The sequence below is a fragment of the Pelophylax lessonae genome, assembly GCF_965119305.1.
Source record: "Pelophylax lessonae genome assembly, chromosome: 4".
Classification (NCBI taxonomy): domain Eukaryota; kingdom Metazoa; phylum Chordata; class Amphibia; order Anura; family Ranidae; genus Pelophylax; species Pelophylax lessonae.
This window is the reverse complement of record NC_138771.1, coordinates 376021017-376046308: the sequence shown is the minus strand read 5'-3', so window position 1 is coordinate 376046308 and position 25292 is coordinate 376021017. Positions and strand designations below refer to the sequence as shown.

The following is a 25292-nucleotide window of genomic DNA, read 5'->3' as shown; positions in this document are numbered from 1 at the left end:
ATGATCCTGACCCTTGAAGCTTCTGAAGACGTCACATTAATGATGAAACGTGTCAAGTTGGGACGCACGTCGCCTCCTTTTAGGTGTCCGCTGGAACGCCCCCTGCCCCTGGATCGTCTGGCTTTGCACTGCTCCCTTGTGTAGTCCGGGTAACCGCACGCGAGTGCTTCGTATCCATTATAATTTTTTTACATCCTGCGCACTGGCTTGCCAGGGTTTTAAACCTAAAAATAAATCTTTTTACGCTATGAGGAGCTTGTTTGTGTTTTGTCTCCTCTCTTTGGCATTGCTCTAAACACCAATCACCCTGTAGAGTGACTCTATCAAGAGTATCATCTGGAGACCCATGCCTAGGTCACGGAGACCACCAAAGCCTACTTTGATCCCACTATGTTATGGTAAGAGGGATCAACACCATCTGATGAGTGGGAATTTTCTCTATACCGAGCATGGAGGGTGTCACCATCACTATATTCACAAAGCATTTGGCCAATTTGAGCACGTTGGTTTCATGGGAAGTATATATATATACAGTGGGTACGGAAAGTATTCAGACCCCCTTAAATTTTTCACTCTTTGTTATATTGCAGCCATTTGCTAAAATCATTTAAGTTCATTCTTCTTCCTCATGAATGTACACATAGCACCCCATAGTGACAGAAAAACACAGAATTGTTGACATTGTTGCAGATTTATTAAAAAAAAGAAAAACTGAAATATCACATGGTTCTAAGTATTCAGACGCTTTGCTCAGTATTTAGTAGAAGCCCCCTTTTGATCTAATACAGCCAGGAGTCTTTTTGGGAAAGATGCAACAAGTCTTTCACACCTGTATTTGGGGATCCTCTGCCATTCCTCCTTGCAGATCCTCTCCAGTTCTGTCAGGTTGGATGGTAAACGTTGGTGGACAGCCATTTTTAGGTCTCTCCAGAGATGCTCAATTGGGTTTAAGTCAGGGCTCTGACTGGGCCATTCAAGAACAGTCACTGAGTTGTTGTGAAGCCACTCCTTCCTTATTTTAGCTGTGTGCTTAGGGTTATTGTCTTGTTGGAAGGTAAACCTTCGGCCCAGTCTGAGGTCCAGAGCACTCTGGAGAAGGTTTTTGTCCAGGATATCCCTGTTCTTGGCCGCATTCATCTTTCCCTCGATTGCAACCAGTCGTCCTGTCCCTGCAGCTGAAAAACACCCCCACAGCATGATGCTGCCACCACCATGCTTCACTGTTGGGACTGTATTGGACAGGTGATGAGCAGTGCCTGGTTTTCTCCACACATACCGCTTAGAATTAAGGCCAAAAAGTTCTATTTTGGTCTCATCAGACCAGAGAATCTTATTTCTCACCATCTTGGAGTCCTTCAGGTGTTTTATAGCAAACTCCATGCGGGCTTTCATGTGTCTTACACTGAGGAGAGGCATCCGTCGGGCCACTCTGCTATAAAGCCCCGACTGGTGAAGGGCTGCAGTGATGGTTGACTTTCTACAACTTTCTCCCATCTCCTGACTGCATCTCTGGAGCTCAGCCACAGTGATCTTTGGGTTCTTCTTTACCTCTCTCACCAAGGCTCTTCTCCCCCGATAGCTCAGTTTGGCCAGACGGCCAGCTCTAGGAAGGGTTCTGGTCGTCCCAAACGTCTTCCATTTGAGGATTATGGAGGCCACTGTGCTCTTAGGAACCTTAAGTGCAGCAGAAATCTTTTTGTAACCTTGGCCAGATCTGTGCCTTGCCACAATTCTGTCTCTGAGCTCTTCAGGCAGTTCCTTTGACCTCATGATTCTCATTTGCTCTGATATGCATTGTGATCTGGAAGGTCTTATATAGACAGGTGTGTGGCTTTCCTAATCAAGTCCAATCAGTATAATCAAACACAGCTGGACTCAAATGAAGGTGTAGAACCATCTCAAGGATGATCAGAAGAAATGGAAAGCACCTGAGTTAAATATATGAGTGTCACAGCAAAGGGTCTGAATACTTAGGACCATGTGATATTTCAGTTTTTCTTTTTTAATAAATCTGCAACAATGTCAACAATTCTGTGTTTTTCTGTCAGTATGGGTTGCTATGTGTACATTCATGAGGAAGAAGAATGAACTTAAATGATTTTAGCAAATGGCTGCAATATAACAAAGAGTGAAAAATTTAAGGGGGTCTGAATACTTTCCGTACCCACTGTATATATATATATATATATATATACAGTATGTTTTTTAACAAATAATAGACAATGCTTTCCATCTATAGAGTTTTTTTTTTTTTCATTATTTTACTAACGGCAAAGTAAAAATATTTCCTATTTCAATTATATAGTTGAAAAGTTAATCTGGATGAAAAAAGACAAGTTCATATAGTTCATTCAATTATAACTCACGTGTATGGATTTCATATTGCTAAATAAGAAATCCTAACATAAATATAAAATACAATAAAAAAGAGTAACATTTGCAAAAGTGAAGAGGTATGAAGTTGCAGCCATCATGAACACTTTTAAACTGGCCATACACAGATTTTGACCCTACGAACACATTTACCATGTGTGTCATATTACAAAAGTCTGCTATACACTAAACAGCAACATTCAGTCTCTCTCTCAGCAGGAGAAAATAGCAGGGTATTACCTAAAAAATTAATAATTTTTGTATTTATTACAGTAAACATTATGACAATGGAAAATGCACTCAAAGTTTATTCATCACTGAAACCTAAACAAGCAATTTTTTTTTAATTTATAAAAAGTATTCTTATTCTATTGCTTTTTTATTTTCTATTACAGCATTAATTGACCAAAAAACAAACTTTACCTGCAAAAGGATTGTAGTTTTGTGCTCGCTCTTCATCAGGTTATTAATGGATTCAAAAAGCTTTCTCATGGACTCTTCAAATTCAGTTTGCTCCTTGCCTTCATACAATCTGGTGGAAAAATAAAATATGCATCACCTGAGACAGTAATGTATCTCAGAAATGTCACTGCAGGCCACCATAATCAGCAGCATAAATATAGCAAAATGGAACCACAAATTTGCTGACAACTGTGAGAAATACTGTAAAAGTACATTAAAAATAAGACCTTCTCACATTCTTTTTCTTTTTATTATTATTTATTGCTGTATTTAGATATTGCTGATAACTCATGCTTTGTTCAATTTTTCTTTTTGTATGCACTCAACTGGTGTATACACTCCTGTGTAGTGTACCACCTCAAATATACTGTCATGATACTGTTCGTCCACTTTTCCTTTTTGCCTATTTCCTGAACTCCAGGAACTCCCGGCACGGAAAGCCCCGAATCCTCTCTTGGATCGGGGCAATTTGAAGCCGATCGGTTGGTCCCGTACCTACCACTATCCCCGCTGGAGATTGCGGCTTTCATTCCGTGTCGGCGGCCGTATGGGCACGTCCGCACGGTCACAAGGAATGCAGTATCTGCCGTGCGCAGGCGCATCTCTTGCCAGACCATGGACACCGCCCACAGGCGTCACGCAGCGCATCACTGCGCATGCGCGACAGCCTTTAAAAGGCCGGGGAACACCTCCAAGTCCTCAGTCTCTCCCGGATTGAGGGAGGACAGGACCTGGAGGCAACATGCTGTGATACCACACCGAAACTTTCTCTACCAAGCGTAAGTATAGACCTGGAGAAGATGTTGATACATCTCCCCACCAAGTCTATATTTTTCTCTGAAATTTCTAACTATTATGCACTTCACCCCCAGGATGTATTACTTTACAAAAAGCCATCCTTTACCATTCACTATATACTATACTTTATATACCCCAACACCACAGATGATCTCCATCAATGTGGAAACACCACAGATGATCTCTATCAATGTGGAAATCTTTAAATCATAGCCACATTGAACCATTTGGACCAGAAAAACGTGGCCCAAGAAGTAATTATTATTTATTTCATTACCAATAACCTTTCCTGTCCTTACTTGTGGTTCCAACTACAACCAAATCACACCTTTTCACCCAATACAGCATTGTTCCTGCAGCTCCCGGAGAAAATCTGGGAAAGCAATACTCCAGGAAGTGGACAAAAAATATGTATGTTACATCACAAATCTTGTATATAATCAAATCTGAACTATTATTTTGCTACCACTGACAAACCCATTTTACTTATTCCTAGAATCGGTAACATCCTTGATAAAGGCCGCTACAGGCCGAAACATGTCGGAAATACCGATCAGGCCCCTCTCTGCAATCATTCCCATTCTTTGATATGAGGAACAGCAGAGCAGGACCATCTACTATTCTTGTTCAAAGTCACTTATTCCACGTGTAAACACACCTTACTACTTTCTCTTCACTATCACAATGGGACTTTACCCATTAACTCACTCGAATTTCTGTATATAATTATACATGTGAATAAATTTTACTTAAAAATTGTACAACTGATTTTCGGGGGCGTGGTCGGACCGGGCATGTGAGTGGACTCAGCTCACGGAGCTCCCGTCATTTATCCTTAAAATAGATCCTTTTCCCGGCCAGATTGCCCTATTCCGTGGACTGCTTCTTCTCAGGGGATCCCCCTGAGTCCATCGACACCTTTTGCTCCCGGATGAGTACCTGCAATCCGGAGGTCCCAGGTCGTGGGTAGAGCTCCGCTCCGCTGGCTTCCAATCCCTTGCCATCCTGCCTCTGCCTGCAATCATCGGGCTCCAGCTCGCCTCCAAGAGGCTTGGTATCATCCCTGCATAGGAATCCTGCCTTTATTTTTTGCGGAGGACCGCACTTTGTGGAGATCCGGATTGAGGCCTAGTCGCTGGTGGAAGCCGCGGCCTTTCCTACCGCGGGCGGCCGATCGCGGAGGCGCCTGGGCGGACTTGGATCCGGTAAGCGGCTGCACTCCATCCCTTGCCCGCTGCTCTCCCTGGACTGTCCCTTGTCCTAGGCTCTTCCTGACACCCTGCATGTCCAGATCGGGCGCTGCTATGACCCGTGGGAGCAAGCAGAAGGACGGCTCTGTCCCTGGCTCGGCCGGTCAAGATGGCGCCGGGGGGACTCCGCAGCACTCATCCCGCGGCCCTGACAGGCAGAAAGATACAGGTACGAAGCCCAAAACAGTGCGTGCGGGGGGAAAAGACAGCGCTGGTGACATTCTGTTGTACGCAAAAAAGTTGTGTGACATCTCGGGACCCAGTGAAGTGGACTCTGTACCCCTGACAGGAGCACAGGCACTCGAGGCCATTCAGCAGGGCCTGGGGGATGTGGAACCATCTGTGCAGCCTGAGCTCAGTGAGGAGATGGAGGGAGACACACTGGAGGGGTCTCAGCCCACCTTGGGACACATTCTTCTAGCTGTACAGAAATGCACGGCATCAGTGAACACTGTGAAGGACAGATTGGGGGGGTCTCACGGAGGAAGTGGCCCTTTTGCGCCAGGATTTACAAAAAATGCGGGAACGCACTACAGCAGCCGAAAGTCGCATCTGCGATTTGGAGGACCAGATACCCACACTAATTACGGAATCCAGGGAAATGGCCAGGCAGGCTCAGGCTAACAAGAATAAGACAGATGATATCGAGAATCGCCTGCGCAGGAATAATGTCCATATAGTGGGGCTCCCAGAGAAGGTGGAGGGCAGGGACCCCACGGACTTTGTAGAAAAATGGCTTTGTGAGATCTTCGGGCGTGAGTCCTTCTCCCCTCTGTACGCGGTGGAACGTGCACACCGTGTCCCCACTAGGGCGCTACCTGGTAATGCTCCCAGACCCATGCTCGCCAAGATTTTACACTACAGGGACAGGGAGAAGGTGCTCCGCCTTGCACGTGAAAAAGCCGATATCAAATATAATGGAGCTAGAGTGTCCTTCTACCCGGACTTTTCGGCAGATGTCCAAAAACAAAGGGCCAAATTTACTGATGTAAAGAAGAGACTCCGTCGAGTTGGCCTGGTGTATGCCATGCTGTACCCTGCCCGTTTGAGAGTTACGGCGGAAGGCAGGGCGCATTTTTTTGACACTGCTGTAGACGCGGCGAATTGGCTGGATGTTCACGAGCCGACTCTCGGCCGTAGAAACAGGGATGAGCACGGGGAGTGACCGGGACTTCTTCAGTAACCGGACTCTTCTGCATGGGAGCTACTCTACATTTTGCACGTGCGCTAGCACGCTGTCTGTTTTTGACCCGGCCGGGGTCGTTTACCGTTTGGAATCTACTGCTCCGACTATGGCAAGTGTTGACGAGCGAGGATGTGTTTCTACACGGCTCTGTTCTGGAGCCTACTTTTGTGTTTGCACCGTTGTGCATGTTGGCCGGGTGGGTCCCTTCTAGACGGTAGGGCCGCAGCCGGGCCCGTCTGGAGTGGACCGCCTGTGTTCAGACAGTTCGTTGTCGGGGTGCCGTTGTGCCTTGACTTCTTGAGCTCTAGTTCTTCTGACATTTATTTTGTTTTTGGGAAGATTCACACCGCATGTTTTTCTGGACATTATCACGATGCCACGTCTTCACACCGGCAGCCCTCTGGTGATTTTTTTTGTTTGGGCCTTGGCCACTTTGGGGGGGCCCCCGGTCTCCACCCATTTCCATCTATTATTTTTTCCTATGGCGGGGGTGCCGATAGTTTCTTGGAACGTCCGCGGCTTGGGCTGCCCGCTCAAGCGGGCTATGGTGGCCCAACAGCTACGAAAGTACCACCCAGCCATTATTGCTTTACAAGAGACTCACTTGGTGGCGGACTCTGTAGGGTGTCTTCGGTACTCATGGGTGGGTTGGGGATATCACTCCACCCACTCCGCATATTCCAGGGGGGTCAGTGTGCTGATACATGGGTCGCTGGCCTTCCGGGAACTGGGGGTCCGGGTGGACTCTGAGGGGAGGTATGTGTTCATACATTGTATGCTTTTTCAAACTGTGTGTGTTTTAGCAATAGTGTACATACCGCCTCCTTTTTCTTCTGGGGTGCTCAAGGAACTCCTCCAATTTACTATGGACAAAGTTGGTCTGCCACTGTTTATTATAGGGGGACTTTAATGGGGTGCTAGACCCTGCAAGGGATAGACACCCTCCACCTTCTCCCGTGGGTGCGGCAAGGGGAACTGCTCTTTCCCGCTTTCTGGCGGAGGTGGATTGGTCTGAGGTATGGCGCCTTAAAAACCCTGACACGGTGCAATTTTCATGTTTCTCAAAAACACACTCTGCATTGTCTCGTATTGATCTATGTGTGGGTAACAGGGAGGCTATTGCCATGGTGGAGGACATTGAGTATGCCCGCAGGGGAATCTCGGACCACTCCCCGTTGGTGGTCAGATTGCAGGTTTGCCCTCGGGTGGACTTGCGTAGGGCTCCCTGGCGTTTGAATGCATTCTGGCTGAAACTGTTTCCACCGGATAATGACATTCCAGCAGCCATTGCCAGCTTTTTTGAGGAGAATGACCACTTTGGGGATGTGCTCCTGAGGTGGGAGGCTTTTAAGAGCTTTCTCAGAGGGGTTCTCATAGCTAATTTTAAGAAGGTCCAGACTAGGTCTAAATGCTTTGAGGAACAACTATCCCAGTGCGCGCAGCGGCTGGAGCAGGAATACTTGCACAACCCCTCTGATGATACGAGGGCGGCATGGCTCTCGGCTCAGGCGGTATGGGTTGGGGAAGTTCGCTCCAAGGCGGACAAAAAGCGCTTTTTTGCCAAAACTGCCTTTTATGAAGAGGGGGAACGGACGGGCCGCATGCTGTCGAGAATGGTGGGGGCGCGCCCCTCAGTTCCTCCTATAGGGGCTCTCCGGCTGCCTGGGGGGGCTTTGGTTAATACACAGGATAAAATTATGACTGAATTGGTGCGATTTTACAAGGACCTGTACTCCTCGCGAGCTCATTACAGCCAGGAAGAGTTGCAGGAATATTTAAGTGCCACTCCTCTACCGCAGTTGACGGAGGAACAGCGGATGCAGCTGGAAGCCCCGATTACGGAACAGGAGCTGCTGGAAGCAGTGGCTCTCTTTTCGGGATCTAAAGCTCCTGGGGATGACGGCCTTCCTGCTAAAATTTATCAAAACTACTCTGGGTTGTTAATGCCAAAATTATTAGAGGTGTTCCGGAGGGCTAGGGAGCTGGGGACTCTTCCGGAGTCTATGACCAGGGCTAGCATCATATTATTGCTTAAACCAGATAAACCCCCCACAGACCCGTTGCTCCAGGCGGGCGTCAAGCTACTGGCTAAAGTTTTGGCGCATAGAGTTAACAAGGTTATAACTCACATCATACATGAAGACCAGGCGGGATTTATGCCCAATAGATCAACGGCCCTTAACTTGCGTCGCCTGTTCGTTGCGATTCAGACACCGGCGGATAACCCGGGGGAGAGGGCATTGCTGTCATTGGATGCCAACAAGGCATTTGACAGTGTTGAGTGGGGATACCTCTGGGCGACCATGGAATCCTTTGGTTTTGGACCAGTGTTCCTGTCTTGGGTGAAGTTACTGTATTACCAACCGACGGCTTCTATTAGGGAGGGAGGTCGGGTCTCCACGTGTTTTTCTCTGGGACGGGGAACGAGGCAGGGGTGCCCGCTGTCTCCCCTATTGTTTGCCATAGCGATAGAGCCCCTTGCGGCACGCATCAGAGCTCAGCGATCCATCGTGGGGTTTAGATACAGTCCCTATCAGGATAAAGTCCTGCTCTACGCGGACGATATGCTCCTGACGTTGGGCGATACTGGGGCTTCCTTGAGAACGGTTATGACAGTTATTACGGAGTTCGGTCAGTTCTCCGGACTCACTATAAACTGGTCCAAATCGGCCCTTCTGCAGTTGGACGGGGACGTCGCCCCTTCCCAGGGTCTCCATTGTCCGGTCCCTGTGGTCCAGCAGTTTAAATATTTGGGGGTCGTGGTTTCGGCGGATCCGACCCAATACAGCTTGCTTAATATTAGTCCCCTTCTCACCAGATTTTGCGATAAAATCAGGACTTGGAACAAACTCTGGCTGTCACTTGCCGGTAGGGTAAACCTTATAAAGATGGTGTTGATGCCACAATTATTGTATTTCCTCCATAATTCTCCTGTTGTCATTCCACTGAAAACCTTTCGTATAGTAAACACTCTATTCCGAACCCTCATGTGGAAGGGTAAGGCAGCTAGAGTACGTATGGAGCAATTACAGAAACCTCGCGAAGGGGGGGGGCCTTGCCCTCCCTAACCCGTGGTTGTATTATCTGTCCTCCCAGTTGCAGCATCTGGTGTGGGCCATGTCCGGGACGCGTACTGGCGCGGCGCTGGAGGTTATGCAGTGGTTTGCTGGCGCGCGGGGGGTGCCGGAGGGGCTTGAAGCACAACTTTTTTCTAAACCTAACAAGCGTTTCCCGACATATAGATTACTACAAAAAATATGGGACAAAACTAAACAACTTCAACGAGCCTTGGGTTACACTAATTTTAGCCCGATCTGGGACAATAAGACTTATCCTGAATTGTGTAAGCTGGACCAGGCAGACAGGTGGCGTGCATACGGGGTGACTCACCTTGCCCATATTATGCAGGAAGGGACACTTCTGACTTTTGAACAGCTTAAGGAGCGTTTCTCGCTTCCGGACAGTATGCGGTTTTACTATTTTCAATTACGGCATGCGATGCGGGTGCAGGCAGCCCGGGGACAGCTCTTCCTGTCCTCGACCCCTGTTTTCTTACTTATGCAACAATATACGGATACCAAGGGCTTCATATCTGGTTGCTATGCCTCTCTTCTGGGTTCTTTCTTGGAAAAGTACCCGAGCTCGGCGTGTGATCGTTGGAGCGAGGATGTGGGGGAGATCCCGGGGGAGCTGTGGGAGGAGGCCTTGGAGGTAGTTCGCAGCTGCTCTCTCAATGTCTCCCACCAGGTGTCGCAGCTTTATATCCTACTAAGAGTGCATCACACCCCCCTGAAGCTTCATTCAATGGGTCTTCGCGACGATGATCTCTGTGGCCGCTGCCAGAGAGAGAAGGGGGACTTGGTTCACTTGGTGTGGAGATGTCCAAAGTTGCACAGATACTGGTCAGCGGTGTTATCTGCCATTAATGGGGCCCTGGGGGTGGATATCCCTAGGGATCCCAAACACTGTATTCTGGGGTTACTGGAGTCGATAGTGGAGGATAGGTTTCTGAGAGAGGCCGCAACTCGGGCACTCTTTCAGGCCCGTTTACTTATCCTGAGACACTGGATAGCACAGGAACCACCTACGTATAGGATGTGGCTGGAACAGATGGCTTCTACTTTGCGTATGGACAAGGTTATTTACCAGCACAGGGGGGTGCCTCAGAAATTCGCTAAGGTTTGGGGTGTATGGTTGGACAGTCCGGGCATGGCCCCTGATGATCTAGTTCTGGACCGTTTGTTACTGTAACAATTTTTTTTTTTTTTTTTTTTTGGGAGGTACTCCTGCTAACTCTTGGTTTGCATGGGGGAGGGGGGGGGGGTTTCTTGCATTTGCATATGTTATGTTCTTTTTAAAGTGCATCGAACTGTACTTATATGTGATAACCTTGGGGGGGATTGTGACATGGCATGGACTATGTACTGTATGTGGCTTGATGTTGCCATCCGACAGTTTTTTCTTGTGTTTGTTTTTTTTTTTGTCTGCATGTAATGGTGTGAATTTTTCTCAATAAAGTTTTTTTTTCTTGATTTAAAAAAAAAAAAAATTGTACAACTACTGTTTACTCGTCTCACTCCTGCCCTTAAAATCCCATACCTGACTTGAGGCACCACGAATCGACAAACTATATTCCTGGGATGGTGGCAGAAACTACTATTTTTCCTTCCAGCCAAGATCCAAAAAACTTATTTTTTCAGTACATTAAAAATATACTTAGCTAAGCAACATATAATTTATTCTATATTGCAGGTTCTAATACTAAGGGTTCAGATACTCCATACACTACATCTCCAAGGGATGCCAGATACTCCATTCACTACAGGGGAGACAATTACCCTTCAGGTAAAGGATTTGGAAAAATTTACTGCACGCTTAATGCAGTATATTTCTGTGCATTAGTGCACGTTTACCGCAGTATATTTCTGTGCATTAGTGCAGTTTTACTGCAGTATATCGTAGTGTGTTGGTGGAGTGTGTCTGTGTAGTGAGTATTGTGCACCAAACAACACTTTCCAGTGCATCCATGTACACATTTTACCATCTTCATTACATTTTGTTAATAAGCACCTTCCCATCATGTCTGGGAGGCCAACAAGTAGAGGCAAACGTTCCCATGGCACTGTGGGGGGGCCAGTAGCCTATGTGTCCACAGGCAAAGGTGGACGTGGTCAGTCCTCAGGCAGGGCATTATTTCCCCTGTTTAGTGATGTTGCCCATGCTATCCAGCCACAGCATGCAGAGGAGGTGGTGGACTGGCTTACTAAACCATCCTCATCCTCCGTCAGCCAAGCAGAGACTAGTGCGCAGTCCACTGCAGCTGCCAGAGTGGCTAAATCTGGCTCCTTGTCCACAGCTGCCAAAGCCTCAGCATCCGGCATGGAGGAGTCAGCTGAGTTATTTGAAAACTGTGTCAGCCACTTGCTCCTTGATGATGCACAGCCATTACTTGATTTAGATGTTGGTTCTGAGGTTGAGAAAGGTAGGAACATAAGCCTACAGAGAAGGGAGAATACTGGTACACAAATTGGCAGTCATGTTCCCCCAGCTGCAGTATATTGCCAAGTTGTCTCCAGTGGTAATGAGGATGGAGGAGATAATGATGCAACTTGGTCACTGATGCAACTTGGGGGCTGGATAGAGCAGAGGAGGAAATTGAGGGCAACGAGGCAGCCATCATGGAAGAGTAGAGAGCAGCCACCCTATTGCATCACATTGTGGAGCTGTTATTTTCTGGCCCACTTCCCGCAGGTCAGCTGTCTGGGCCTTTTTTAGCGCATGTTCAGCCAATGGCACTGTTGCAATTTGCAAACTTTGTCTCAAGCACATCAAGCGTGGCAAAACACCCGAGGATGAGTTGGCACGACTACAGACCCCCACTACTATATAGGGGCTCATTCAGCCGGCAATCCAACATGACACATGTCTGCAGGAGCGGCGGTCGGAGCGTTCACAATCCTTCCAACCATCATTGATGCTACCAAAGGCCCCACTCGCCCCTGCACCTATGTCTGCATCCTGTACTGCAACAGCGTCTGAAGGAGAGCCTATGCAGCTTGGCTTGGTCTGCTCTGTTATAACCCAGATATAAGACTACGCCGCCAACAGTCACAGATTACAGGATTCAGCATAGCTGAACCTGCGATCTGTGTCTGTGTCACACAACCCCCTCCCCCCACACACGTCAGTAAGCATGGGGCATACATTTAACCCCTTGATCACCAATAAAGTTAACCCCTTCCCTGCCAGTGTCATTATTACAGTAACAGTGCATATTTATAGCACTGATTACTGTAGTAATGTCAGTGGTACCCCCAAAAGTGTCAAAAATGTCAGTTAGGGGTCCGATCTGTCCGCGGCAATATCGCAGTCCCGCAAATAAAATCGCAGATCGCCGCCATTACTAGTAAAAAAAATAAACAATAAAAATGACAAATCTTTCCCGTAGTTAGTAAACGCAATAACTGTTGCGCAAACCAATCAAAATACGCTTATTATGATTTTTTTTACCAAAAATATGTAGCAGAAAACAAATTGCCCTAAAATGTTAAAAAATGTTGATTTTACATTTTTTTGGGGAATGATATATATCAGAATGTAAAAAATATTGTTTTTTTTTTTAAAATTGTCGCTCTTTTTTTTAAAAATTAAAAATCGCACAGGTGATCAAATACCATCAAAAGAAATCTCTATTTGTGGGAAAAAAGGACATACATTTAATTTGGGTACAGCGTCGCACGACCGCACAATTGTCTGTTAAAGTAACGCAGTGCCGAATAGCAAAATATAGCCTGGTCAGGAATGGGGTAAAATATTCTGGTCTTAAAGCGGTTAAAAATACGCTCATTGAGGATTTTTTTTGTCAAAGACATGTAGCTAAATACATTTTGTCCTAAATATATGACAAAAATTGAATATATTGGATATTTTTTAACTGTCAAAGTAGAAAATGTCAATTTTTTCGCAAAATTTTCGCTCTTTTTTTATTAATATCGCAAAAAATGAAAAGCGCAGAGGTGATCAAATACCACCAAAAGGAAGCTCTGTTTATGGCGAAAAAAAGGACGTAAATTTAGTTTGGGTACAGGGTTGCATGACCGCGCAATTGTCAGTTAAATTCGCATAGTGCCAAGTTGCAAAAAGTGGCCTGGACGTAAAGCAGGAAAATCCTCCGGTGGTAAAGTGGTTAAAAAGGAGATCCTCTTTATATCAACCTACTGTCTTGAGTCATGCTTAATTCCTGAACCCATGTCACCTGCCAGCTGCCTCACCGTCCAACCGACTTCCAATGACAGTCAGGACGTTCCTGCAGTTTATCACGATTTCCTGGACCTCTTTGATAAAAAGAATGTGGTTGCATTACCACCTCATCGCCCTTGTGATTGTGCAATCTAATTGTTACCCGGTGCAGAAATTCCCTTTGGACGAATATATCCACTTTCCAAGACTGAGTTTGAGGCTTTACATCAATATATTGATGAGAACCTAGAAAAGGGGTTTATTCATCCTTCACCCTCTCCAACTGGTGGCGGGATTCCTGAGCTCTTCCAGAGGTTTGGTGATGCCCAGATCTTTACCAAACTTATAATCTTGTGCGCATCCGTGAGGGAGATAAGTGGAGATAAGTGGAAGACAGGCTTTCAAATTCGCTTTGGGCACTTTGAAAATCTTGTGATGCCTTTTGGACTGTGCAATGCCCCGGCCCCCTTCCAGCAACAACATTTTTAGAGAATTCCTGGATCACTTCCTGATCATTTACTTGGACAATATTCTCATTTTCTCTGCCACCCTTGAGCTACACAGAGTCCACGTTAGTCTCTGTCCACATTAAGAAAACACGGACTTCATGCAAAAGCAGAGAAATGCGATTTTGAAAAAACATCCTTTTAATTCCTGGGCTTAATCATTTCCATAAATGGAGTGGCTTTGGATCCTCAGAAGGTGTCTGCTATCCTGGAATGGCCAGCCCCCACCGATAAAAAGGGCATCCAAAGATTTGTGGGGTTTGCTAACTTCCATCGAAGATTTATTAGAGACTTTTCAGGCATCGTTGCCCCAATTACCCAGCTGACCCGTCAACATACCGTTTTCAATGGTGTCAGGAGGCCCAAAATGCTTTCTATAAATTAAAGGCCTTGTTCACATCTGTCCCTGTTCTACAGCACCCAGACCCAGCTCTACTCTATGTTTTGGAGGTCGATGCATCAGAAATAGCCACAGGAGCTATTCTGTCCCAATGACAAGGTCCTAAGGCATTGCTACATCCAGTAGCTTTCTTCTCTCTGAAGATGAGCCAGTCTGAGAGGAATTATGATGTAGGTGACGGGAGCTATTGGCTATAAAGATTGCACTGGAAGAATGGCGGTATTTGTTGAAAGGAGCAGCTCACCCCATCATGATATTCACAGACCACAAGAACCTAGAGTATTTTAAATCAGCCAAACATCTAAGACCACGGCAAGCTCAGTGGACCTTATTTTTCTCTAGGTTCAACTTCCATCTCACGTATCGCCCAGGGTCCGGGAATGGGAAGGCCGATGCACTCTAACGCATGTTTCCAGAAACTCCAGAGACTGTTTCCCCCAGCACCATCTTGTCACCTCAGAATTTTCTTCTGATTCAGCCCGATTTAAGATCAACTCTCAAACAGACCTCTGCTCAATGTTCAGAATCTGAGACCTCTGCACTCAGAAAACAAGAAGGACTTCTGTTGCACGGAGACAAAATCTTTGTACCCAAGGAAGCCAAACTCCAGGTCCTCAAGACCTTCCATAATCACCAGCTTGCTGACCAATTCGGGGTCCATAAGACATCTGCGCTTATTCAACGTTCCTACTGGTGGCCCAACCTGAGACAAAATTGCAAGGACTACGAGGGTTAATGTACAACCTATACCTGAAATAAAGGGAGTCACACAGCCACAGACCACCCTTTAAAAATGCGGTCCATGGACTTTATAGTAGATTAACCCCTCTCTGAGGGATTTTCCACTAACTTGGTAGTGGTTGATTGCCTATCGAAGATGGCCCACTTCCTGCCCCTGGTGGGTATTCCCTCATCAAGAAGATTGTGAGATTGCACGGCCTGCCAAACAGCATTGTCTCTGATAGAGGAGTGCAATTTACCTCCAGGTTCTGGAGGGCTCTCTGCAAAGTCTTGAATATTGAAGTTTGCCTGTCATCATCTCATTATCATCCTCAGAGTAATAGAGAGAGAACAAATTTAGACACCGGAGCAATATCTCTATTGTTTCTCTACATTCTTGCAAGATATCTGGGTATCTTTGCTTCCCTGTGTCGAGTTTGCATACAACAATTCTGTACATGCTTCCAACAGTCAATCTCCATTTTGGGCAAATTATGGATTCCATCCTTCATTTCTGCCCAATATTGTGCCAGAAGCAGCAGTACCTGCAGTACAGGACAGGTTAACTTTCATCCAGGGGAATTACCAGGTTCTTGAGGAAACCATGCAAAGGGCCCAGGAGGATTACAAAAAATATTATGACAATAAGAAGAGAAATAATCCAGCTCTGAAGGTTGGTGACAAAGTGTGGCTCTCCACAGCAAACCTTAAATTATCCTGCCCTTCGCGGAAGTTGGGTGCAAGATTCATTGGCCCATTTTCAATTAAGAAGGAAATTAACCTTGTGGTCTTCGAACTGTCCTTCCTGAGCTCTGCAGATGCCCAGTAAAACCAAAGATTGACACTTAGAAATTCACCAATGCTAATGCGCATGCACACATGGGCCTTGAAGATACATGCGCCAGTGCACACGCGCATTTTGCCAAAGCGCACATAGTGCGTGCAAGATGCTGGCGCCAAGTGGCCTGTTTAGAGCCAGCAGCATGAGCCCCTAGTTGCTGGATGATCTTCAGCTCCCGCTGTGTGTTCCTGTGTTCCTGTTCTTGATATTATTGGATTTCCTGTTACTGACCTGGCTTGCCTCTGACCTGTCTTGTCTCCATTCCTGGCTCTGACCCTTGGCTTGCTCTTCTGACTCCGCTACTGCCTGATTGCCAGTGTAGGACCGCGGCTGACTCCTGACCCTGCTCGCTGCTTACTCCTGGCTGACCTTCTGTGCATGACTTCTGACCTGGCTGCTAACTTTTCTCCTGGCTATGCCTACTGCCAAGTCTCACCTACCCAGCAGTGCATCCTGCTCATCAGCTGCCATCCAGCAGAAATCTCTGCATCACCTCAGCCTGTCACAGCTGGCAACCCCTGCTTTTCTGAGCATAGCACTCCCTGTTCCCACCTTTAGGGGCGCTCTGCACTAAGCTGCAAGGGAAGCCTTCTCAGCACTTCGGCCTCTGACCAGGTACCCGTTTGACAGGTGCATATCATTTAGATTTTTGACAGTAAGGCCAATTCTTGCTTTCATCAATAGTAACTCTATAGGGTTACGGTGTGAAGGCGCCACAGACACCCAAAGACCAATTTTTCTGCACCTGTTTGACAGGTGCATAGAATTTCAATTTTTGACAGCAAGGCCAATTCTTGCTTTCATTAAGAGTACCTCTATAGGGTTACGGTGTAAAGGCGCTACAGACACCTAAAGACCAATTTTTCTGCACCTGTTTGACAGGTGCATATCATTTCAATTTTTGACCGCAAAGCAATTCTTGCTTTCATCAAGAGTATCTCTATAGTTACGGTGTGAAGGCACCTTCGAAACCCAAAGACCAATTTTTACAAACCTGTTACTTGTATCCAAAGTCTGTGGAAGAGACACCAAAATGTATCCAAAAAATCTCTAATCTTGTTCCCAGTGCACTATATTGTGGCCTCGTCTTACAAACTGACTCCCCAGGCCATTGTTTACTAAATAAAGCAAGCTTGCAGGGAAAATGTCACTTTTTTGGCTTTATAAATTAAATAATTTCTGCAGTAGCTTCTATACACAGTACAGATGTGACACTTTACAGGTAGACTAAGGGGACCCCCCAGGCACTATATCGAAAGGAATGTTCAAAAGTTCTGGTGCGAACCGAACAGACGTCAAAAACCTGCATATGCAGCAGAATATTGAAAGCCGCACAAACACAGATTCTTTAAAGCAATGTGTCTGTGAGCCAATCAGGGGAACATGTGGCTACATAGCATAGTCTCTATAAGACTAAATAACAACAGAGAGTCAAGCTGGGATACACTATTTTAGTAAACAGTACAAAACTACCCATGACTATCCTCAAACAGCATTCTTCGTAGCAATTGCAAAGGGGCTCCCCATGCTATATAATGTAATCACTTCAATACCAGCATGTTTTTCATTTCTAAAATTTTGTGGCAAAAAAAAATTAAATTACCTTGGGGTGTCTGCCTTCAAAAAGGTTTTTGGGGGGTATTTGTACTGTCCTGCTATTTTTATTGTTATCTTTTAAAACAGAAATAAGCTTTTTCAAAAAGTATTATTGTCTTTTTTTCCTTTATATGGTAAACATTTTAAAGGCATTTAAAAATGTGATTATTAAAAACCACCAAAAATAAAGCTCTCAAAGTCTAAAGTCTCAAAAAAAATTATATAAAAAAATTGGAGTATAGTCTTGCATGAGTTAGAAAAACATTCACAGCACTAAAAATGACAATTGATCTGATAATAAAGGGCTTTTACAGGCTTTTATTCAAGTAGTTAATAAGTCTTAAAGTGATTGTAACCTATCACCTTGTAAAATAACCCATTCAGTTTAAAATAGAAATGAAAGGCAAAACTTTTTTGTATAGATACAGTTTAAAAATACATTATAAATACATTTCCCATGTTTCCCTTTTTTGGCTGTGCATAAGGGGTGTGTCAGGACAAATCTGATCATTGGGGAAGAGCACACTGAGTTTCCAGCATAGAGAACTGACTACAAAAACTTTCTCCTGCATAGTGTGGTCAGTTTTTAATAAGAAAACAGGGATGGATTGGCAAAAACACCAGGGATTTTACACAAAGGAAGCAATACAACGAGAACAGGATACTTTCTCCTACAAGTACATGGGACAGCAGGCACATATCAGGAATATTAAGTTTTGGGGTAACAAATGCTTTAACCTATTGGTCTTGGGGACAATTGTCCCTAGTACAGAAAGGGATGAGACATTCAAAATTTATTTGAGAAATTAGGTTTTTACAGGAAAAGCTGGTAAGTGGATTTCTTCCAATGGGAAAACCTTTTCTAGTGGCAAAAATGATATGCCCTTGATGTGGTGAGACAGCCTCTTACTTTCTGCTGTCTGCTGGGTCTCTGGAACAGAAAGTGAAACACAAATCCTACACAAATCACAGCAAAAAAAAAAAAAAAACTCACATTGGTTTTAACCTTCCCCTAATCAATATGTTTTAAATTCATATACACTTGAAAAGTGAAAAGTGCCCAACCTCATACTGAAAAACGTAACAAAAAGAATATATATTGTTTTGCAAATATTGTGTGAAGTAGGTTTATGATATTTAGAAACATATAGCTGTTCTGCTGAAAATGTTATTATAAGAACTAATGTAGTTGAACAATTAGGGCAGTTTTGCATTTTGTTGGAAATCCCTCTATAGTTTTCCATTAGCATTTAAGTGTAGAATCTGTGTATAAAGTTATAATTCTTTGTAGCAATAATACTATATTTCATCAAAATAACAGTACTATCAATGACGAGTTGCTTCAAAAAGAAAGACTTACTGTGAAAATAAAGTCCTTGACCGCACAATGAACTTGAACACATATTCCAATGCTTTTAAAGTCCTTAAAATTGGCTCACACTGCTCTCCTCTGCTGGAAGTATCTAAATATTTCTTCAAAACAGTCATTAGTTTCCTGTCAAAAAATATTTGCATACAGTTTATTGTTACAGTGTTTAATTGAACTACTACAAATAATCCTACAGAACCTTCAATGATGTTTCATTAATAACTGATTATATAACCAACCACTTTTCACCCAAAGCACAATGTTCTATGTAAATAAACTATACAGCTAACATCTCTAATCAATACAAAAATGGTATGTGATCATGTAAATTAATTAAGGCACAAAAACATAAGGAACACTTAAAAAGATTCCACATGTATGTGCCTTTTAACCAGTTCTGGACCAGAAGGATTTGCCCCCTTAATGACCAGGCCATTTTTTGCGATTTGGCACTGTGTTACTTTAACAGAAAATTGCGCGGTCATGCGACACTGCAGCTTAAAAAAATTGATGTCCTTTTTTTTCACACAAATAGAGCTCTCTTTTGGTGGTATTTGATCACCTCTGTGATTTTTATTTTTTGTGCAATAAACAAAAAAAGAGCGACAATTCGAAAAAAAAAAAAACAATATTTTTCACATTCTTCTATATAACATTCCCCCCATCCTCATCCGTTTAGGCCAAATTGTACTCTGCTACATATTTTTGTTTTTTTGCAATGAGGGTATTTTAAATGGTTTGTGCAAAAGTTATCACATCTACAAACTAGGAGAAAGATTTATGTCATTTTTATTTATTTATTTATTTACTAGTAATGGCGGTGATCTGGGATTTTTAGCGGGAATGCGACATTGTTGCGGACAGATTGGACCCCTAACTGATCTTTTTGACACTTTTGGGGGGGAAATATGCAATGTTACTGTAATAATGACACTGGCAGAGAAGGGGCTAACCTAGTGGGTGATCAAAGGGTTAAATGTGGGCCTAGGGGAGTGTTTACTAACTGATGGGGGAGGGGCTTGTGAAATGATCATAGAGACCTGTGATCCTATATAGAAGAATCACAGGCGCTCCGTGATCATTTCAGAGAGAAGAACGGTCAGCTGTGTTTACAACAGCAGATCGTTCTTCTCTCTCAGCGGGGAGCGATTGCGGGTGGCCAGTGGCAATCGTGGCCGCCGGCCCCGTGCATCAGGGGGGGGGGCGGGATCTGGGTCCCCCAACTAATTAACAGAATGAATCTATCAGGAAAAAAATCCATTCTGCACATGTCTAGTCCCGATATAAGTCACCGATTGCTCAATATATATATATATATATATATATATATATATATAAATGCTTATTGGGATTTTTTTACTAAAAAATATGTAGCAGAATAAACATTGGCCTTAATTGATGAAGAAATTAGATTTTTTCAATTTTTTTATTGGATATGTTTTATAGCAGAAAGTAAAAAATATATATTTTCTAAAAATGTTCAATATTTTTTCATTTATAGCTCCAAAAACAATAAACCCAGTGGAAATCAATTACCACCAAAAGAAAGCTCTATTTGTGGGAAAGAAATTATATAAATTTAATTTGTGTCATCAGTGCCAAAAAGCAAAAAGCGGCCTGGTCATGAAGGAGGGTAAATCTTCCGGAGGTCAAGTAGATAAAAAATGGATTCATAATTAATTCATAAATGTAAATACTGTATATAAAATGGGTTATCAAACCTGCATTTATTTACCATTTATTTACCCTTGCAAATTATCTTTTGAAAAGATTAAACTTACTTGTAAGCCAAGGTCGCACTGAAATGTTGTTTTATGTATGCTTCCAAAACAGTGTTAAAATGTTGAAATTTTCGATCGGCAATGAGTCCTATAATGTAAATCTGAAAGAAGAATAAAGGAAAATACACAAATATTTATTTGATACACCTCAATATACAACCAAACTATAATAAAACTGATTCTAAAATGTTTTTGTATCAAAAGTGATTTTGTATATGTTTATTTATATTCAGGGTTATAAAATGAAATAATTAAAAGAGAGGTTCAGGGTTTAAAAAGATCCAACCATTTATAATCTCCTAGATGGATGCTGCATCTCTTCCCTGCCAGCTCTGCAGTGAGAACTGAGTAATCAAACATTGCTGATCGCTCAGTTCTCCCCCTCTGCTCTGACTGTCAGTCAGCGGCTCCCCACTCTCCCCTCCAGCACTCCCCAGAGTGCTGGGCTGTGGAGGGGGTGGGAGAGACTGGTTTAGGGTCTCAGGGGATCAGTAAAAGGCTGAGCCTGCTGCAAGTCTAGGCTTCTGGGTGGATCCTGAACATATGGTCGGCATCTTTCCCGAGCCTGGACTGTCTGAGTGATGTCAGCTGAAAACGAGTCACAGGAGTGCAGAATGGAGTGCCGAAATAAATTTTAGTTTTTAGCCAAGTAAATAAAAAATATTGCACATAAATTCTTCATTATTACAATTTCCAGTCAACAGGTTGAACCCCACAACTTAAATACAGTCACCAATAAAAACACCTTATTAGTACATGGAGGATGGTTTAGAGCTTTTGTCAGGATTTTACTGGTGTCTCTGTTCCCATTATGTAGCACAGTAAAGCTTTTTCTAACAGAAGTTATTTAAGTGTCTCATCTCATCACATGTCACAAAAATAAGAAGATTATTCCTCATTTCAGGGCCATGAAAATTATATTTCCCCTCTCGATCACCTGTACATCCAGTATTGCTGGTGTATAGTACAGATATACCTAATAGTTTACAGTGGTTTATTGTAAATAGCATACAGTTATTTCAGGTTTTTGGGCCATCATGCATGCAGTGTATAGAAAGCATGGCTTCTATGAATTAGAGCTTGGGGCCTAACAAAACAGCATGAACCAGATAGCTATACAGAGAGGAGAAAAATGGAACCAAAAAATAAATAAAAAATTCTATGCACTTAACCAGTGCATAGCATAGGCTTTCCTGAGCTTTTTGGTTTATTTTATTTCTTTCTCATCTGAGTTAAACTATATTGTATTTCCATTGGGGAGATTTCCCACATTTCCTGTTTAGGAAAGGGGGATGTAAATTAGAATAGGACGTTTGGGGTGAAATGCATTCAATGATTACAAAGACAGGTTTTAAAACCTGATAAAAATGAAAAGCCCCTAACCAACTTACCAATATGGCAGTTTGAAAAACATGCATCTTATAGGTCCCCAGTTGGCCACTTGCATGAACAGTATGCACCAAATACATGTAATGGTGAGTGCCGAAATGTGTGCTAGTGCAGTGAATGTGAGGGCAAAAATGTGTTGGTGCAGTGGGGGGCAAATGCAAAAGTGTATGCTGCTGATAGTAAAAGAATGTGGCACATGAAAAAAATTCTGTTAAGGAAACAAGTGTCCAGCTGCTAAACCCAGTAAGAAGTAGAGGAAAAGGGACATACAACGTTGAAAGTGATGTCTTCTACTTTTTCACTGTTAAAATGTCTCTTGGCTACTACAGAGGGGCCAAGAGTAGCAAGATCTGCAGACGCTCTGCAAAAGCCCTGTTGGTGAAAGGGTAAGTGGTGCTTGCAATCCCTTACACTTCCTGAGCTTCTTTTTTACAATACCTAAAGGATGAAAAATATGCCATTGAAGGTGTTTTCTTACATTAGCTCAACAGGTGCATACAAAATACCTGTTGATCCTGCCAGAAATCCGGTAAGCTTTTAACTACCTGTACACTCTACTACAGTGAAATCTCAAGCATGGTTGTTCTTTGTGGACTACAGTACATCTACCCCCTATGCTATGATAATCTGGAGAGGCGGGTCTATATTATAGTCCTAACACATTTTCTGTCCTAGGGCGAGAAAACTGCTTCTTCATAGATACAATACAGTGAGTGAACATTTTCATCATAAGACAGGAAGCGTGTTACTAGCAGGATCACCAAGTAAAACAAAAAGAAAAAGTCTGAAGAACAAAAACGAATGCAGACACCACATTCAGGGGCAGGTAAGCTGGAATGTATTACATTTATGTTCTTGGGCTTACAGATGCTTTGCTTAGCCAGGTATTATGAACAACTATCGTACACCAAATATTCCTGTAGATTTATTTAGAGCAGGGGTCTCCAAACTTTCTAAAGAAAGGGCCAGTTTACTATCCTTCAGATTTTATGGGGGCTGGACTGTGCCCAGTGGGAATAAACAATGCCTAATCTTTGGTATTAGGGGAGAAATAGTTGGTGTCAGTGGAAGGAATGATGCCCCATTGCTGGTGTTATGAATTGTGCCCAATTGTTGGTGTCTATGGCAGAAATTATGCCTCAAGGGCCACATGGAGGCAGGCAAAGGGTCACATCTGGCCCCGGGGCCGCAGTTTGGAGACCACTGATCTAGAGTATTAACCTCATTATGAAAAAAGCTTACAACTTTTTATCTGTAATAAGCTCTCATTTAATTTAGATTTAACTGAAAATCATCAAAATCCCTTTAGGCTTTGTCACTTAGTAATTATAAATATAATGTCTTACCAGGGCATCGAAGACAAGGATATCATACTTGCTTGAATGGGAATGCTCCATCATGATATTGAAAAGAGCATCAAGAGTGTCCTGAAGAAACTACAGATAAAATATTTAAATTATTGATGCCAACAGAATGCAGAGACAATTTTTTATTCTGTTTTACAAGTTAGTTCTTTTGTTTTACACAATAGTTTCATTTTGTGAGATATCATGAAAAGGACAAGGAATCTAACACATAAATCACCTCATATAAAATTACACTTGACTACACAATACAGAAAAAATAGTAACTGTAGTAACTAGTAAGGATAAGCCCATGATGAGGAGTTAATATCTTTACATTCACACTATTGACATACAATTGCACCTCCCAAAAAAATAAAAAAAATAAAAACACTGTATTGGCCCCTTAAAGCTTCTTCCAACTGTCTAACACCTTTGCTGCCAAAAATCTTTTTTCACACATTAAAAAAAAAAATAAAATTTGGCTTAAAACACCTTAAACTTTAAATATTGTATGAAAGTAGAGGACCAGTATAAAAAAATGTTATGATGCTTATTGTTACATAAACAATATTTATTGATGTCCACGTCACTGGAGATTCTTTCTCTCTTTCTGTCTAAAAGCCCATCATCATTGAGACAGAAAGTAAAGGAAAAACTATTTTTTCAGTTGACACTGAAAAGTTTTGGCTTTAGATATACTTTAAAGCCCAAGTGAACTTGAGCTCTTAAATCACCACAGAGTATGAGTTTTGCAAATTACAAAACTATAGGTTTGACTTGGCATGGAACCTGTCCATCTTTTGGACCAGATTGTGTACATACTTTTACAACTTCTTCTCCATCCACAATTTTCAGCTTTTCCAAGTTTTCCTGTAGCAATTCTGGCTTCATGCGCCATTTTAAAAGTCCAAGAAGGCCAACTAAAATAGGAGATTAAACAAAAGAAAAAACACATATAAAGATTTATGCCCATATCTGACCTGTAGACCTGCTCAAGAAATATATAAAGCACATAAAAGTACAGTTCTAATGTAGACAAAATGTAATATACCAGAGTACCAAAGTAGCATAGTATTATTGCAATATAATGTCTTACTAGGTGTTGCTCAGAATATGTTCAATTCTCTCATTTATCACAGGTATTTTTTTTAGATGATGGATATAAACTTTAGATATATATATATGTACTTTTGTGTAAAATTTTCCCAATGCAACTTTTGCATAATATGCAGAGATTCAGCACCCTATGACTAAATATCTCATAGGTACATTTTGTATTTAACAAAAGGGAAAAGTAAAGTTCAAAGTCAAAGATTGCTTTTCTAGTTAGGAGAACTTTATTTCTCCGTTTTGTTGTTCAAACACAATGCACACAAGAAAAATGATCTGTTGTAAACTATTAACATAACATTTAGATGAGATCATGTCAGGTTTTGCACACATAAATCAGCATGAAAGCAACATTTTCACAAGTTTGTGATTCCTAAAAATGTCAAATGACTTAGTGCTTTCTAGACTATATAAGTGTTAAATGATTATACAGTAAACACAAATAGTATTTAACTCATTCAATGTGTTTGTGGGAACCTGGTGAATATTGAGAAGAGGTGACATTTTACTATTCATTTTTCATTTGGTTATTCAATCATTTCTTTTATCTTTTTTTTTTTTATTCAGGGAAATGTGAAATATGAGAGAAGGCACAGTGAGGCATATAGATACCCTGCTAGATGGTACCTAAATAGTTCCATCACCTCTAGCAGAGCCATAGGTGCTGGTGCAGCATGTGGAGGATGTTTCTGTTGCTCTCAGACTTAAGTATTGTTATGAATACATAAGTTCCTCTCTAAAAGTTCCTACTAAATGCCAATGTAAAAAAAAAAAAAAGGATTTTTATATAGGAGGTCTGAGGGAGGTAGAATGCCCCTTTACACTGGTGGTCAGTAGTAATGAGTCAGCATTTTTCCTATTGACCAGCAATGTAAGAGGATTTCTTCCTCCCAAAGATCATCAATGTAAGGCTCATTGATCCCATT

General features: G+C 42.8%; 1 protein-coding gene across 1 annotated transcript in view; it reads right to left on the bottom strand.

Moving 5' to 3' along the window:
- Positions 1–25292, bottom strand: part of DOCK2 (dedicator of cytokinesis 2) — a 349654-nt gene that overhangs the window by 177349 nt on the left and 147013 nt on the right. The window contains exons 19-23 of the mRNA XM_082254918.1: positions 24079–24176; positions 23257–23346; positions 20522–20622; positions 18732–18866; positions 2797–2905 (exon numbers count right to left, since the gene is read on the bottom strand). Coding sequence (XP_082111044.1) covers positions 2797–2905; positions 18732–18866; positions 20522–20622; positions 23257–23346; positions 24079–24176 — 533 coding nt within the window. The remainder of the gene's footprint in view (positions 1–2796; positions 2906–18731; positions 18867–20521; positions 20623–23256; positions 23347–24078; positions 24177–25292) is intronic.